Below are 17,850 nucleotides of genomic sequence, written 5' to 3'. Positions count from 1 at the left end.
CCCCGATCTTTCTCAGCATCTCAGATGCCTCATCCCTAAGTCTTAAAATGAGAATCTGAAGAATTCACAGCAAATCCTTCACTTTTAGTAAAAGTAATTGGACCACGAAAGAATTCTCCAAGAGTCTCTCACCCTCTCTCTTGAGATTTATCTTGGGTAACACTTGGGGCAGTGGGCAATTTGAGGGCTAAATCTGGAGCTGACAGAGCTCAGCCCATTTCCTCCTATTTAACAAAAAAACACCTGTATTTGGGCTGAGGAGACACTCCTGTTTGTATGGAACAGAGCTAATGTTGGCATGCAAAATAATAAATTTTAGGGTGAGCAGAACAAGCAGTGCAGAATATTAGCTACAGAAATTAGCAGTCATTAGTAAAAATGCAAATGTGACAGTATTAGGCTTGTTAATCTTTCTTAGTCTTTAAACACACAGTATGAAAACAGCACTTGCAGGTACAGCCTCAAGTCTTTGATTAAACACAGCGGTGTATTTCAGAAATACAAACTCAAAGCTGACTCCCACTCTTCCTGTGAGCTTTTTAGCAAATAGAAATCTCCTGAAAAGAAGCACCGAACTGTGTTTTCTCTCAACGTGAACATACGGACAGGTGGAGGATCTTGCCCTGAATCTCCTGTGTTTAGGTTATTGACCCACAACACTTTCTTGTGCTGAGATTTTCAAGGACAAGCCCTGAACCTGCCAGAGAGCCTCCTACTTATGTTAAAAAAACTGTAGCAAAAATGCCTGGATGGCTTTCAGAACTTGAAACAATACCTCTCTGAGCAGAGGTTTGCTTTTAAAGACTCTGGTTGAGAACAAAAAACGCATATTCTTTGCTATGTAAATTCTCTGAGCTACATCGAAAATAGAGAAATCCCATTTACTCAAGATCTGCCCTTCAGCACTTCAGGTTCCAACATCCTACTCACAATCATCCTAATACCTAGAGATTCTAACTGTCCACAACTCCCATTAAAGTCAGGTGAAACTTTTAATCTCTGCAGAATAATTTATGATCAAGTATCAGCTAAACTGCCTCTAACCCTGAAAAACTGAGAGAACAAAGGGTGCACAAAATCTGGGTTCGCTAAAAACATTTGTGTTCCCAACCATTTGTCAGGCAGAAACTTTGGAGCTGTGACATGCAGGGCAGCTGACATGGCTCATCTAGTTGCTTTACCTCACACCCATTCTTCTCATGTTTGCTGATAGGAGCTTTCTGCCTTTCAGCACTTCCAGAGAAAAGTACAGCAGCAGCTGCTACATTCAGCACGGCCAACTGCATCATGTAACTAATACACTCATTTGATCCTGGAGGACGGCTTCATCTCAGCATCGCGCCATGGTAACTCTGTGCTAGCCACAGATGACTGCTGAATGCCAGGACCAAATTCCTCTACATAGCACTTGGCATTTGATGTCCTACCTTCTCCAGGTGTGTCCTCACGGCAAAGGATAATTGTTCCACTCGCAGTGATGCCTGCTGCTCACAAATAGTATATACGTTATCTCTACCTACGTGTGTATTCAAGTAAATGTGTATGTGCATGTGTATATATATGTCTTGCCTATCCCAAAGCTACATCTGACCTATCAAGCACTGTGGTAGAAGCAGGAGGTGGGGAAAAAAAAAGCATATTGAGCAATGCCAGAAAGTTTCTGAAGTGCCCAATTCAAAACATCTCACAGAAGACAGAAAGAACAGGTCAGCCCATCATGCAGACTACCTTGTGACTCACTCATCACTTCAGAAGGCAGCTTCCTTGTTTGGTTAGCTGTTTGATTATTCAAAGCACAAAATTCTATGTCTCTCCATATATCACTGACAAGGTAGAACAGGAAGGTACGTTCAACTGTGCCTTAATACAGAAAGGAAACACCCTCAAAAGCCCTACATTTTCTCAGAACAGATGAGGCCATAACAGTCTCTCCACTTTGTCAGTCACTAAATCAGAACAATTTCTAAAAAGAACTGTTATGTAAGTTTGAGGGAAATATATGTCCCATGACAGAGACAGTCACAACCACCCAAGAGTTATGGGAGAAACTTCCAAGGTTTTGTATTGCAGGAGCGGTGAGAGCGATTTTTCTTTCCTGTCCGGTCACCTACCGGACAGGTCACCTACCATAGAAACATAGAATCATCTTGGTTGGAAAAGAACTTTAAGATCATCAAGTCCAACTACTAACCTCACACTCCAAAGATGGTGACTCCACCACCTCCCTTGTGCAGCCTTTGCCAGTGCTTAATAACCCTCTCCATGAAAAAGTTCTTCCTAATCTCTAATTTAAACCTCCCCTGGTGCAACTTGAGCCCATTTCCTCTTGTCCTATCATTCATTACTTAGGAGAAGAAACCAACCTTCACCTTGCTGCAATCTCCTCTCAGGTAATTGTAGAGAGTGTTAATGTTTCCTCTCAGCCTCCTCTGAGCTAAGTAACTGCAGTTCTCTCAGCTGCTCCTCGTAAGTGCAATACAACATGCTTATTTTGCTTTTACAAATTTCAGGAGTGAACTCTCTAGAGGCAAGTGTGTTTCTTACTCACTGTATATATATTTTCCAACCCCACATTCCCCATTTCTGGTAACAAGGGGTACCAGCACCTTGTTCCATCCCAGGCAATGACAGGGTAAGAGCAGCATGGAGACAGTGGGGAAAAGGACAGTGTGTGTTTATCAAGCCACCTGAAACAACGGTAGGAGAAACATAATGGGAAATATTTTAGAAGTATATAAAGAAGCAGTGAGGGCAGGAGAGGAAGGGGCAGCTTTCTGAGTTGCAAAGGGGAAGCAATGAGTGAGGAAGGGGGCAGACTACACTGGAGATTATTTTTTTCCTAGGCCATGTGGCAATAGCAGGCAGTTGAGAAGTTTGATGTAGTTGAAGGAGAGGAAAATCTCCTTCTCCTACCTATCAACTTAGTGCATTTGGTTTCATTCTGGAGGCCTACTGTGCCACCTTCTCCCTTCAGCTATTTCACACAAACACAGTTATTCCCTGCTGAACCCATCACTACCTGAACTTTTGACACTGTCTATTTGAGTTTCTTGGTAATGAACAAACAGTGACAGTAGCTGCACTGGCAGGAAGTTAATTCCACTGAACTGAACTGCTCCCCCAAGCTTCTTCAAACTATCAAGGTGTTATAGTACAGACTGAGTCACTACCTCTTTTCAAGCTCAATGACTTCCTAATGTCCCCATTCTCAGCTGATGTTTTGTAGGAAGTAAATTTGTCCAATCTAAGGCAGGAGATAAGCAAACATACATGTCACTATGACTTGACGTCACGTGAAACGAGTTTCAGTTATATGACGTTGTGTTTCACCCCCTAAAAATTAAGTTTCATTTTGAATGCGAATACTGTGTGACTTAGTCCAGCGCCATTCACTTCGAGCAAAGTGGAAGTGAATCTTACCCATCAAAGTGTCTCTCTCCCAGTCAAGGCAAGCAGCCAGCTAAGTCACTGCCAGCCATGTCATCAACAGCAGGGACATGACTGAGAAACTACAGAGGTAAAAGTTTAATCCACCACAGCTTGAGTGGAAAAGACAAATTCTATAGTACAGGGCAATTGCAGACCCTCACTAGTATCAGAAATGGGTATATCCTGAGCACTGCAGTAGTTTCTGTGCTGGGCAGTCAAGAGAAAGCCTTTGCATTTGAACAGTTCAGAAACTTCCAAGAAAAGTAGCCCTTCTTCCAGCAGTGACACTTAAAATGGAAAAGAACATAATTGGGGGGGGGGGAGATTTAATTGGTTTGAGAGGGGTGCTTTAAATATTTTTACAATGTTGTTTTTTTTAAGTGCCTAAAGATTGCACCATGAAACCAATCTGTCCAACAGAAAACCATCCATCAAAACATCTCTGTTTAAGAAATGAAAAGGAAAAAACAATGACAACAGATTAAAATTATCAGTTCAAATTCTGGCAAGAAGAAAAACCTAATTATACCCTAAACTTCCTTTCCTAATTTTACCTCCCTTTGTTTTTGACAAACTTTATGCTTCAAGGTAAAGAGAGTCCTTGAGGAAGTCAGCCTTCCAGAGAGAAATGGCTAAGAAAACAGACTGAAAAATAAATAAAAGTGTGCAATGCTTGTGAGTCATGTAAAGAAAGTCTATAAAAACTGTAAAGTTTGGTTGTGATCTGCCCTGGTGATAAAGAATCCAAAGGAAAGAGAGTCACTTCACATACGACAAAGAGATTTTTTTTTGGGGGGGGGGAGGGAGGGCCATTGGGTATATATGTATATAAGATTAGCACAACTTAATGATTAATATATATCTTCTTGTAAAGTGGGATAAGCGTGCCTCTGCTGCACCTATAGCCATTATCTCCTGCAGTTTGCACAACAGAAACCTTGCTTTCCTCCCCCATTCATTGCATTCAGGAAGGGCATCAAGGTGGCCTGAGGAGATTTACAATCAAAGGCTTCCTGGCCTGACCTTTACTGAGTTTTGAGGATATGACAAGCAAGCACCAAAGAGACTCCATATATAGCTGTAGAAATACCAGAACGGCATCAGAGGAGAGCAGCCCTTAAATGGCAGAACTATCTAGAAGATAAGAGGATATTTTTTTCCTACAAAATGAGTAATTCTTGCCAAAACATGTTGATTTCTACAAGACTTTTCATTTTCAGGAGCTTTCACTGGAAAGGAGTCATCAAATTCTTAAAGCCAAAAGTCTCTATTTATAAAACTAAAGAAATGAGGGAAATTAGTCTTAAGGAGATTTCAAAACATTCATCCCACTTTCAGACTAGCTTTAGGCATTGGCAGGAAAGTGGAGAAGCTTGGCCTTCAGAAAATACAGTCAGCTTGCTATTTTCTTCCAGAAAAAGAAAACTGGTCCCTGGAGTCATCACTTGCACCTCATGGGTCAGGCCACGCTGCAGACGGTACAAGAACATGAGATCACAAAATGGGGACAGGAAAATGGCTGCTAGTCCAGCCAGATGTATAGAAAATGTGTCTATCATTGCACCCCTAGCTCCCCAAAAGCCACCTCTGCTTAGACAAAGGTCCAGGCTCCTCCTGCCTGCAAATGGAAACGGGAGGAGCCTGCCGCACAGTGGGAGCACTTCCAAAACTGCCTCTTGCCACAGTTCCCCGACCGCTCAAATGGAAAAGCTGTTTAGAGATATTTTAGGGAAAACTCCCTGGTGCCCAGCAGTGATGAGGAGAGCCTGGCAATAGGGTATTGTAGCTGATGGCTGGTTCTGGGGACATGCTGAGCCACGGCACACCACTGCAGGAAAAACTCATGCAGACTTCTGTCTGAGCACTGTAGCTTTCACTCAGCAGCTCTCCTGTCAGCCCTAATGGCTGTAGGCATAAAGGAGTGGAAACGGGAGCCAATTTGCCTCTCTTATCTGCTTAAATGGTCAACTCTTCTGGTCACACCCAATCTCATCCCTGCGAGCTCCCGAGATGTAAGGGGCAGCAGCGGCGCAGCCAAGTCAAGTCATTGGCTTTGGGAAGGGCTGGGGACCCAGCTCGGGGTGGCGGCGTTCTGAAACAACCGAGTCCCTGTCAAATTCGCACATGCAGGTGTTTTAATTCAAAGTGAGGTGAGAAACGGGGAAGAAAATGGCGGCCGGGCTGAATATTCCCAAAGCGGCCTCCAGAGAGCGCTGTTCCCCGCCGGCCTCTCTCGCTTTTCCTCCGCGTCGCGCCTCGCCTCACTTCAACATGGCGCTTCCCGGCGTGGCTTCACCCGCCGGGGAGAACGGGCGGCGCCTGCCAGGAGCCTTCCACTTCCGCCGCCGGCCCATTTCCTGGAGGGCCGCCCTTAAACGCCGCCCGGCGCTGTCGGAGGGCGCTGCCGCCGCTCGCTCCTCCCGCCCTGCCTCCGCGGCATGCCCACGCCGGGAGCCGGCGGCGTGAAGGGAGGAGGCGTTCACCGTGCGCCGCTCAGCCGAGGCTGCGAGGAGAAGCGGCTTTTTCGGCCTCCCGCTGGGACCATTTACTGACTGAAACCGCCGGTGCGGGTCGCGTAACGGAAGGTGGCCCTCGCGGGTGGGCGCTGGGGGGGAGCGAGGCCTGCCAGGCCGTCCTCTGGGCCCTGCTGCCCGCCCGCACGGCCCGAGAGGGCATGCAGGGGTAGCCTACGCCAGCAGCCAGCCAGCGGTGCCTGCCCTGCCCGCCGCCCCCCGCCCCAGCCTCGGTGGTCGCAGCGGAGCTGGCTTCAGGCGGCCCCAAGATGTTCAGCTGGCTGGGCACCGACGACCGCCGGAGGAAGGACCCCGAGGTGTTTCAGACGGTTAGCGATGGCCTGAAAAAGCTCTACAAAACCAAGCTGCTCCCGCTGGAAGAGCACTATAAGTTCCACGAGTTCCACTCGCCGGCCCTGGAGGATGCTGACTTCGACAACAAGCCCATGGTGCTCCTCGTGGGGCAGTACTCCACTGGGAAGACCACCTTCATCAGGTAAAGCCTAGTCGACCACCTCTCTCCCTCCTGAGTGTACCCGTACCCTCGGCGCCTGTGGGCTGTGGTGGGGCTGAAGGGATGTCTGCTGCCTGTGCCGTGCCTGGATCCCGCTTCTGTTTCCCTCTCTGTGCCCGTCAACAGCTTTCAATTGAAGAGCCATCTCCACTCAAACTTTGCGTGTTCCTTCTCAAGGACGTGGTGGTGTAAGATGTCCCATGAAACACCGACGTGGCAAAAAGTAGCCCAGGGCTGAGGCATTAGTGTGGAGATGTGAGTCACTCGGGGTCCTCTTGTCTGTTCAAAGTGCAAAGGCTGCAGGAAGCCTCATGCAGGGTATCTCCGTGACTGCTTGGGTCAGGGTAGTCCCTTTAACAGCCGTGCTTTTCACCTTGATGTAGCCGTTGGGTGGTGGGGCCTAGGGAACCTTAAAGTGGGTTGCTTGGGTTTGCATGGTCAACGTCTCAGGCTTGTCTATCTTTCTCTGCACTGTGGCCAAAGGCAATGCTGTCTTGGAGCCTAGTTTGAGAAACGTACTTGGGGTGTGTGTGCACAAGAGAGACCTGCCCATCTTCAGGGCTCCAAAAGTGAGCTCTGTTTTAACGGTGTCCCCCTTTGATAGGAGCAGCAGGTTTGTGCCTAACTGGGAAGAAAGGACTGCTGCCAGCAGCAGGCTTGATGTGAAAGTGTCACAGAGAGGGTTAAACTTTCCAGTTGGACTTGATTGCAGGGATCTCTGTTCAGCCACACTGCTAGTTCAACTTTCAGCAGCCTTTCTCTTGGGATTATAGCTGAAGCTGTGCTGTCTGTGTTTCCTATGTGATTCATAAGCTTAGTGTTAAATTCCAGCCTTTTTCTGGTGTGGCTGTGTTGAAATCTGCGGAATTACCCCAGTGTAAATCTGGACACAAGCCACAGCAGCCAACCTCTTTGTTCTACCAGTATTTCTTGGTGGAGGAGGGAGTTGTGGAGAGTAGGGAGAGGTAAATCAAATTGACTGTACCTCTTAAGGAGTGACCTTGGGAAACGCAGGGTTGTGTGCTGTAATATTCCTGCTGTAACGTGCCCCAGCCAGGAGCCAGGAACAGAATACACTTTTTGCTACCTTGTCATGGAGCTGGCAAACAAAGTTTAAGAGTAAAAAGGCTTTTCTTGTGTGAGCAAGTCAGGTAGGTGGTGAAGGGTCACGAATGACCCTAAGAAGCATTTGGCACGTAGTTGAAAAGGGAGTTGCTCCTCTAAAAATTAGAGAGGCTAGCTTGGATAGCATAGCTGTCTGGTTCCACCCTGGATTTTTGTTCTTTGAGTTAGTACCAAACCTATTTGAAAGGCTTTTTTTTCTGTCCTCTCCTCTGCGTTACTAACATTCCAAGCAGAACTTCTCCTGAACGTGAGGGCGTTGCTGAATATCCATCCATTCTCGAGATTGCTGGCAGTGTAACTAAAGCATCTCTTCCTAATGCTTCTCTCTGCATTGCCAGAATGAGTGTTTCCCTGCAGTCTCACCTGCATGCTGTTGTTACCACACACTCCCCGCCTTTGCCGCTCTGTTCAGTAAGTCTGTTTTTCTGTAAGCCTGAGCTCCTTTGGCAAGAAGTTTGGGTACCTAAAGCACGTTCCATGCAGAAGAAGATTGAGTCTTCACTCATGTGGGATGGCAGCAACCTCCTTGCTGTCAGCAAGCTGAGCTTATCCTCTTTGACCACTGCATTTCTTTCATGCTTGTGTCATCCCAACAATCCCTGTGTACAAGGCTGGGATGAGCCTACCTAGGGACTGTGGTCAAGCAGAAATGACTAGGAACTTAAGCTTCATGGGAGTGCAGACTGGACTTGAGAATGTCTTCCAGGGAGGCAGAGTCTTCTATGTGTAAAATGGTGGATAAGAAGGTAAAAGTTGAGAACTCTTGGAGAGCCTCAGAGTCTCTAATAGTAGGAGGAATGTGAAGCTCTCTTGCTCCAGTATGTGTCCAACCAAGGGTGGGAGGTGCCAGAAAACCATTGCTTGGTGGTAGGCTTCCAGTGTGAGATTGCAGGCACTTGGTCATTAGAGAGCTGGGATAAGCACCAGATTATCATTCCAGAGTTATTGTGGGAGCTAAAACTGAGATCAGGGAGGGGTTAAAGGGGACTGGGGGAGGAAGTGGGAGGGGAGACAACCATTATGTCTTGGCAGTAGAGTGGAGTAAGAATCAGCCTCTAGACATATTCCCCCGTAATCTTGTCAGGATAGGAGGTAATTAGTGTTACCCTTAGGTATCCATACCACTTGTACATTGCATCCTGCTTGTATGGCCATGCAATTTAGGGAGATGACTTGGTGCCACTAAACACTTGGGTGGAATGAACTCAGTCCCAGTTTGCCTGGATAGTAGTACACAATTAAAAAAACTCAAAGGACTGTGGTCACCTACCTGAGGTGGGTGATAATACCACCTGAGGAGGTGCTAATACCTCCCAAACATCTATCTTTCTTTGTGAGGAATCTGATGTGAAACAAGGAATAAATGCAAGGCTCTGAAGCACCTAAGCTGCAGTATATTGCAGTGAGGCTGCAGTGTTGTCAGGAACTGATAGCAGAAAGAATATAGTCAAGGTCAGCAGTGAGATGCATTCCTAGAGACTGAAGTGGGGAGGAGAGAGGCGAGTGGTGTGGATCAAAGCCAGTGAAGCAAGACCAGGGCGCTGGCTTGTTTTCAGTAGAACCAGCACTTCCCTGCTTTCAGGGACCCACAGAACCGAGCCTTGTTTTGTAATGTGAAAGATGTAGCCTTGCTAACTGCAGCTTTTCCATTCCTGCTGGTCCTCTCTTCTTGCTAATTCGCTTTTTTGTTTTTTTCCTCAGCATATGTTTGGCTGAGGCTTTTCTGCAGGGCCAAGGTCTGAAAAGCTATGATGGCAAGAACAAGGCAATACTTCTACCTGGGAGTATCTGACAGCCACAGCAGGATGTCACTGGAGCCTGCCTTTAACGTTATTGCTTTTTATGTTTCCTGTAGCAGGGTGGGGGTGCAGGACAGAACATTACTCTCCTAATTAACTTAGATTCTGTGGCCTTTTCTAAAAATAATCCTGGCTTCTGTCCAGCCATCCTGCTAATAAAATAAACAAGCCTGACAGAACCCTACTAACTGTCAACATGGGTTGCTTTTCTGGCGTAGCCACCCCTTCCTCCTACAGCTAATCATTTACACGTCCTGGCCTCTCCAGACTGTTTGTCACAGGCTACACGCAGAGCTCTGGTGTGACCTCCTACTGTGGCCCTGAACCTTTCATCTCTGCCTGCACCAGGCAGTTGTCACCATTTCCTCCTGCTCTGCCCTTCTTCCCTTTCCCACTCTGCATCACCTCTGCTGCCACACTCAACAGCATCCTGCGTGGCTTCTGCATGACTCATCATGGGCAAACAGCCCCTTCCCGCACATCCTGCAGCACTCGTGCCCAGAGAGCCTGAATCTCCTCACCTGCATCCTACACTGCTCCAAACATGCCTGGGAAAAAGGGCACCTCAAGCCAGACTGGCACTAATGCAGCTTTCCTGGCCTTGTCCCTCTCCTAGCAGGAGCAGGGACAAGCCTGAAATGGGGAAGTTCCCAGATGCATACCAACTCCAGACACTGCTCAAAAAAGCATATTGGTCATTAAAAATCCCCATTCACTTCTTTCCTGGCACTCTTTGCAGGCTTTCCCAGCCTGATGGAGGTCACTATCCCAGGCCCTTAAAGGTGCTCAGCAGCTCAGAGTAAGGCACGTTGCACTGGCCAGGGAGATTGCTCACTGTTGGTTGGTGTTTTCCATGGCTATTGTTTGCTCTTCTCTCCCTGAAATCCCCATAAATGTGATAGCTGCATGTGTTCTCTAGCTTGCTTCTGTTAGGCAGTGACAAAGGCTGCCTCTGGTAGCAGAAGTGCCTTCCCCCGTCAGACAGCATCAATAAATTCCCTTGTATTTGTCCGCACACAATGAGGTTCTTGTGCTGTAGACACCCTGCTGCACAATGTACCTGAGTCTCCCAGAGAGGCCTTACTTAAAATAGATACTATGATACTAGGCAGAGCAAGTCTTCATCTCTCTGATTTCATTCCACTTGTTGCATGTAAAGTCAATTAACACTGGCTTGTAGCCACTTCTGTATGAGAGTGCTTTTGATGGGATTTTGGGGGGGGGGCGGGGTTTAAGTCTTATACAAGAAGTAAACACAGAAGTGCTTTGAAACATTAACTGAGTGGAGTTGTGATAAAATTCTTTAGAGGAACCTGGCTGAAGGAGGAGCATTGCTATTATATGCAGGATTTTTGCTTTTAGACTTTCTTGGAAGCTTTTGTCTACAAATGGCAAATAAAACCCCAGGTATTTTTTCTTCTGTTGCTTAAAAGCTATCATATTACATGTGCATCTCAAACTTGTAAAAAAATAAGCAGGCTATTTTGGCAAGGCTGTGACTTGGCATTGGGAATAAGAAATGTTTTTCAAAAGCACTTCATTTGTTGCATTTTGACAATTGTTATCATTACCTGTTTCTCTTTGGTACTTGCAAGAGGAGAACTCAAATATTTGTCTATGGATTCAGAGAATGCCCATCTATCTGTATATCATTCTTAAACACACTGTGTCAGACCAAAAGCCAATAGCAGTGACTAGTGTCACAGCAATGTTCATCAGGGGATAACACTTTTGAATTGCCATCCAGCAGCCCTGAGCTTAGTTTCCAGAGCCTGGCCAAGTGGCTTCTAACCTAGCAAATGGTTGTCTTGGTGTAAAGAGTTTTCCAGGAAACAGCGCCAAGAACTTTCATATGATAGTTTACAGGGCCCTTGGTGGGAGAAAAGTAGCTCCTCCTTGTTCTCAGCTGCTTCAAGCTAGAGAGAAATTACTGTAGGTGCCACGAAGGTGACACATACCAGCAGTGGCTGCAGTCTGCTTTTGTTAAATAATGACTTGCTTTATAGGAAAGTTTAAAGAAACATCTACATAGGCTTTAGGTAGATAGGATCTATTCAGTCTAGTATTGGGGGTCAGAGGGCTGTTCCTTTCCTGGCATCCTTCCTGGATTATTTCATTTTTGGGGAACTGCTAAAAAGCTTCTGTTTCATCTTGGAGTTACTCTCATTAAGTCACTTCTGGTGGCATTCTGATTCTGAGCACAGGACTTGGAAATCACTTTGGATGAAAGACAGAAGAAAATACATGATAAAATACCAGTAAAGGAAGTGGTCAGCCCCTAAGGGAATTATGGACATTGTTGCCGGAGTTGTTCTTGCTGCAGCCATTCTCGTTATTGATGTGTACTAAGTCAGATAAGTAGCAGCGATTTGCAGTGTGTCCTATGTTTGCATTTGCTTGTTTTGCCTCTAGATCCAGTTGATTTGGCCTTTCTCATTGGGAGTCAAAGATGCATTTGCTGCCATGGTGTCAATAAGTATCTCTGCTGAACACGGCCAACTTTTTGTTGTCCCTCAAACACTGGGTGATGATTACCTCTTAACTTTTGGGGGTTCCTGCTTTCACCATTATTCTGTTTCAAGACTTTAAGCAGGTGGTCCTGTAGACCTTCACATAGGAACCTACCCTCTCTGACAAGACTCAACTGAGTGAACCACTACTGGTTGTTAAACACACTGGTCTTAGTTATGAAAAATCCTCAGCCTTTCTCATTTCCTTTTGCCTCATCTCCTGAGTCTACTTTTAACGTGACAGCAATTCTGTATTTATCTTTCTACTTCTACTTTCTACCTGCTAAAGATTAGGCCAAAGCAACGGAAGAGGAAGTGGCAGCTATCAGCTAGCAAGGAGCAACACAATATTATACCAACTTCCATAACTTAGCAGTCAGCTGATTCCCCCTGTAACAATCCAGAGCTTATCACCAGGTCAGGTAGCCTGACACTATCTCATACTGTGGGCTAGACCAGTTCTAGCTACTTTTTGCAAGCTATATGGATGCAGTAGTCTCAGTTTTCAGCACAGGAGCAGCAGATGGGATGTTTTTTACACTCCTAAACACAGACCTGATATCAGTGATGGCCTTTGGCTCTTTCATGAGCCAAAAGGAGCTGTTGCGTGCGTTCGATTGACCCACCTTGAATTTGGTAGTGTAAGTCAGGATGCATTGCCAGCCCTGTGCGTGACTATCTTTCCCTGGAATTGGCCAGAGTATACCTTCAGAGAGGCTGCCAGAGGCTTGGGAAATAAGGAATGCTGTGCTTACTCTGCTCGTTAGCTTGATAACAAATATTGGTATATACTCTGCCACCCACATGCTTAGTGCTCAATATGCTCGAGGAGTTTGTAATGCAGGCCTGTAGCTGCAATGCATGAGCACACAAGAAGGGAGCCTTGAGATTTCAACAGTCAAGTACAGGAGAAGCTGGCATTTGAGGGACTGATTTGGACTGCAGGCTAAGCATATTAGTTGAATGAGTGTGCTGAAATGAGCAACAGTGAAGTAATTGATATTGGCACCAAAGGCTAGTAAGGTATGGGGATTAACTCTGTGATTGCAGTTCTTACTTAACTATGCTAAGTCTGTTCCAAATGTCTTGAGCATTCAAATACACAAAATGATCAAACGTGATGAGAATCTCTTCCCAGCAGCTAGAATCATCTCTATTTCTTAATCCATCTTAAATAAGAAAGCTTTCAATGTGGAGATCCTAAGTAGAAAACCTACCATGACATTTATCAAATGATTCAGTGACGATGCTAAAAATAATCTTGGAAGGATCCATACTCTTGAGCTACATAATTACATTGCAATCTTCAGTGCAACTCATTTGGGACTTAGGCAGCACGTCTCATGCCCACACCCTGCTTTTTCGCCTACAGGTACCTGCTGGAGCAGGATTTCCCAGGGATGAGGATTGGACCAGAGCCTACAACTGACTCCTTTATAGCAGTTATGCAAGGAGATGTGGAAGGAATCGTTCCTGGAAACGCATTGGTGGTGGATCCCAAAAAACCGTTCAGGAAACTCAATGCCTTTGGCAATGCCTTTTTGAACAGGTCAGTACTCACAAACTTAGTTGCTCTGGAGAATACAGCTAGAACCTAATGAGCATCACAGCTAGCAATTTAAAAGGGACAAGGCATTACATTATTCTTCTTATTTTGCCCTTTCCATGGGACTGATGCAAAGCTGTTCCAGACCTACCAGGTACACATAAGTAGCTCACCGAAGGGGGAATTAACAAATTCAAGTGGAACAAACCTTCATTCTACTTGAACAAACCAAAACTACAGCATAGCTCATCACGTAGGAGTCTAGAGGTACAAGGTATATGTAATAAACTTTGCTTTCCCTTGCTTTTATATTTCTTGCTTCTTCCATTCTGCAACCAGTTCAGTTCCCTGAAACTAAATAGTCTAACCACATGTAGCCACTGAAGTCAGTGGAGAGGTGGAAGTGGCACAATGTGCACATTTTTGCTTTTTTGCATTTTAAACATTGCTTGAATATCCCTTGTTGTAATAAAACCAGGTTCCATTCTGATGCTTATACATCAGGTGCAAGCTGATGACAGTTCTAATGTCTTTCTCTTTGAAAAGAAAAAGGTAGCAGGAGGGTTGAAGGGTAGCTCTGAGATGAGAAATGTAACCTTTCCCAACCCTTAGACCTAGCCCAGCCATACTGAGTTTTGGATCTAGGCGTTGCAGGAAGCCAGCAGCACACACCCATATCCTAGATGAGCACAAACTGTGCTACAGCAGGCAGATGGGAACAAACTGCCTGACTACACCCGTCATTGACACCTTCCCTGCAAACACAGTGTGGGAGATACTGCAAACATGGCAGCTGCTCAGCTAAACCACGAAGAAAGCTGGGCTTTTGCACCTTTTCTAACTTCTGAGCTTGGAGAGTGGTTGGCCAGAGTGCTGCATCTCCTGTAAGCACAGACAAGAGTGCTGGTGTAGGCTGCTATGAGGCAGGGAAAGGACCTGCAGCAATGCACGGGGGGAAGAGGGACCTAGCTGGAGTTGCTATTAGCTAGAGAACCTCACAGTGCCTCATTGTGACTGTGGAAGAAATATCTGATCATTACATGTCACGTTGTTCAAATACATCAACATGATTCTGTACCAGAGAGACTGTGAGACGTTTTGAATATTTTATAGGACCCAGAACATCTGTACCTGGCTAACAGTTAGGTTGGGTGACTACCCATTTCTTACACCAGGGGAGGAAGGTGAGTTTTCCCTAAGAAACTAACAGGTCTCCTGCCTGGAGTGGGGAAGTAGTAGATGAAGAGAACATCATTTGGAGCAGCTCTGATGATAGCCAAGAACCACCACAGCTGGTAGTCATTTCACTACAGAGGAGAAGCAATATCAGGAGTAAAAAGGGCCATATGTGGAGGGCAGAAAAGCACAGTCCTGAACTGGACTGATTTATGTGTTCTGCATGCAATCTGCTCTTCATACAGTGAGGAATCTGCATCCAGCAGCCTCGTTCACTGGGTCATGCTGTGCTTGTTACTCTCCTGCTACTCTTCCTTCTTGTGTGAGGAAAAAGCCAAGTAATTGCTTGTGAGGACAGCAGGGCAAAGAGGCACAGCAGTATTTCAACAGCAGCAGTGCAGTCCATCCAGCAATGCACAGAGTAGCTACTGCAGTTAATTAACTCATTTTCTGATGACAAATAAAAAAAGGGATAATCATTTCTAAATGGGCATGCTAAGCAGGGCTAGCTCAGAAATGTGACTGTCACACATCCAACTAGTTAAGAGATGAAGCACATGCAAGAATTGACCCAGAGGGCTCGAAATTTAGCAGACATAAGGCAGGGTGCACCCACTGGACTGGATCAAACCACCCATGCTTAGCCCTGTTGTGGGACCAGCCTCTTGGCAAGAGACGATGCAGAGATGTCTCTGTCTTGTACATATCTTGCTGCTGCTCGGTGTATGCTAAGGCACCGACATCAGCTAGGAGGCTATGAGCAGAAAATTTAGCTCTGAACTAAGACAGTGACTGTAGCCAATTCTGCTTTACCTGTGTGTAGTTCAAGGTAAGGATTGCCTACAGGCACCAGGGGAAAGGAACAGAGCCACACAAAGCAGTAGCATTCACACTGTGCTGCTCTTGGCTAAGAGGTGGCAGCCCATGGAGCTTTGTCCTTGGGGATGCAGAGCCTGCTGCTCCAGGGGAGCTAAGTGGAGGAGCAGAATGAATGAGCATCCAGCCTTCAGCTGGTAGGAAGCAAGGGAAGAGTCAGAATTTGGCTAGAAGACAGCAGTTAATTGTGCTTTTCAGAGCCTATCTCCTTTCTCCATTCCCAGCACCTGCCCCTACTTTCTTAAGGCAGAGATAAGGTTGACAAGTTGCCTGTGGCAGGAAGGAGGGTAGCAGCTCTGCAGTACCCTGTCTGTTGCCCACCTCTCCATGCCCCAGGTTGTTCCTGGGTATTGAGAGAAAGGTTTGTTTTCCTCACTCCAACTTGGCTGGCAGTACCCCAGCTTGGGAGGGATCCCAGCAGAGAGATTACAGATTACACCTCATTTTCAGGAAGACTTGTTTGGCACAAAGGTCCTGGAGCAAAATCAGGAATCTCAGCCATTACTTTCATATCATGTTGGCATGGCTACAAGGTTCCTCCCAACCCCAAGTCGGTTCTGGGAAGCTAAGGTAGAGTTGGTCCTGCTTTTATGTTGGTCCTGCACATGGATAACGTGTTCCTTCTTCACTCTTGCGGTCTGCTTGTAGGGGTAGTGAAAGTCTGGTTTGGCTCCATATTTTTCCTTTCATATGGCCCCAGACAGAATTAGGTCATACTCCCTGAGGTCCTGCAGTTCTGCTGGGACAGCAGGAAGGCAGCAGCCATATCAAACTTACCAGCAGAGCCAGAATGTGCTCACGTTGGCCTCTGACCAGGTATCAGACATCTCCTAGGGGAGTACTTTCACTGGAGAAACTGGTGGAAAATCCCCCTGCCTGAATCATTTAATGTTAGACCACAAAGAATGCTCAGGGCTGCAACAGGGGGCAGTAAACCTGGGCTGGTAGGACAGAGGAACAACGTGATCTCCTGAGCCAATTTTTCTTGCTCCTGTACCTGGTACTCAACAGGAGAATCAAGCCAGCCCCCTGCTTCTTCATGAGGTGTTCAACATTCAGAAATGCTCTCTGTTGCCAAGCTTTGAATGTAGGAGAGAGAAAGGCTGTAATACATGATCTGAAGCAGCTGACAGCTTAGGAGAGAAGACGCTTGTCTAACCCATAAGGATTAACTCTTGTCAGATTCTTCTTGGAGTCATACGAGTAGAGACATTGGGTTGAGGCTGTAGCATAGCCTGGAGGAGTTTCTAGCTGCAGGGACTTCAGCAGAACCAGCCAGAGTGCTGCAACTCTGTCTGCCTTGATTGCATGTAGTGGCCCTTGTACCAACCCCCATCCTTTATGTGGTTCTGCCTCCTCCCACAGTAACATGTTTTTTTATGCTTGGATGTCACACCACCCTATTAATATGCATGTGTACATAAACACAGACTTTTTTTTTAGCTGCCTGCAATGCTGTCACAAAAAGACTATCCATGAAATTCTACAGGGAGCCATGTAACCAGATAGGCTTTTACTGTCCTTTGCTGTTACCAACAACTGAAATAGATGAGCTGCAACCCACTAAGAAAAAGCACAAGTTACTCCTCTTAGGCAGTGATTTGCAGAGATACAAGATGGGGAGCAACTACCTAAAGAGCAATTACACAGAAATGGAGCAGCAGAGGAGTGAATTACAAAGTGAATTAAGTCAACAGTGTCATATTGCTGTTAAAAAAGCAAATATCTTAGTGAGATATATAAACAGAACTGTCATATGTAAAAGATAAGGAGCAATCCATCCACTCTGTTAACCACTGGTAAAGGTCACAGCTGGAGTACCACGTCAGCTTGAGGCATAATGCCTGAAGAAGTACATGGAGCAGTTTGAAAGGATCCAAAGGAAAGTTGCCTGAGTCTTCAGGGATTTAGAAATGAGCTGGAAAGGCAGCAAGATAGAACTGAAAGAGATTGGGGGGGAGGGGGCGGGGGGAGGAAACAACCTCAAAGTGTTTTCTTTAGAGAAAAATGACTGAGGAGAGACACGATGATAATAGTATACATTGTGACAAGAAAACAGAAATAAATCATTTTCAACATCTACTGTGTATGAGACTAAAAGGCATTGTAGCAGGGGACATAGAGATTAGACATGAAGAAAGAGTGGTTTTACTGTAAGGATAATTAAATAAAGGAGTAGACTCCCAGCAAATATTGGGGAGTCTGCATTATTACACTTTAGACATACATCTGATTGATCTTGCCTTGAGGCAGGATGATAAACCAAACGACCTCTTGAGATCTCACATTGCCTCTGCTTTAGGATTTCCATGGTGCTAGAAGAGCACATTTTCTCTAAGATCACATCTGAAAGAGCGAAATA

At 45.9% G+C, this 17,850-nt stretch overlaps 1 protein-coding gene across 1 annotated transcript in view; it reads left to right on the top strand.

Moving 5' to 3' along the window:
- The first annotated feature begins 5,788 nt into the window (after positions 1-5,788).
- EHD3 (EH domain containing 3) overlaps positions 5,789-17,850 on the top strand; it is a 29,781-nt gene continuing 17,719 nt past the window's right edge. Inside the window, exons 1-2 of the mRNA XM_010199934.2 lie at positions 5,789-6,438; positions 13,263-13,439. Of these exons, the coding sequence (XP_010198236.1) occupies positions 6,212-6,438; positions 13,263-13,439 (404 nt within the window). The 5' untranslated portion in view covers positions 5,789-6,211. The remainder of the gene's footprint in view (positions 6,439-13,262; positions 13,440-17,850) is intronic.

The sequence above is a fragment of the Colius striatus genome, chromosome 2 (assembly GCF_028858725.1).
Source record: "Colius striatus isolate bColStr4 chromosome 2, bColStr4.1.hap1, whole genome shotgun sequence".
NCBI classification, from domain to species: Eukaryota; Metazoa; Chordata; class Aves; order Coliiformes; family Coliidae; genus Colius; species Colius striatus.
The sequence above is the reverse complement of the archived record's forward strand: the minus strand, read 5'-3'. Positions and strand labels throughout refer to the sequence as shown.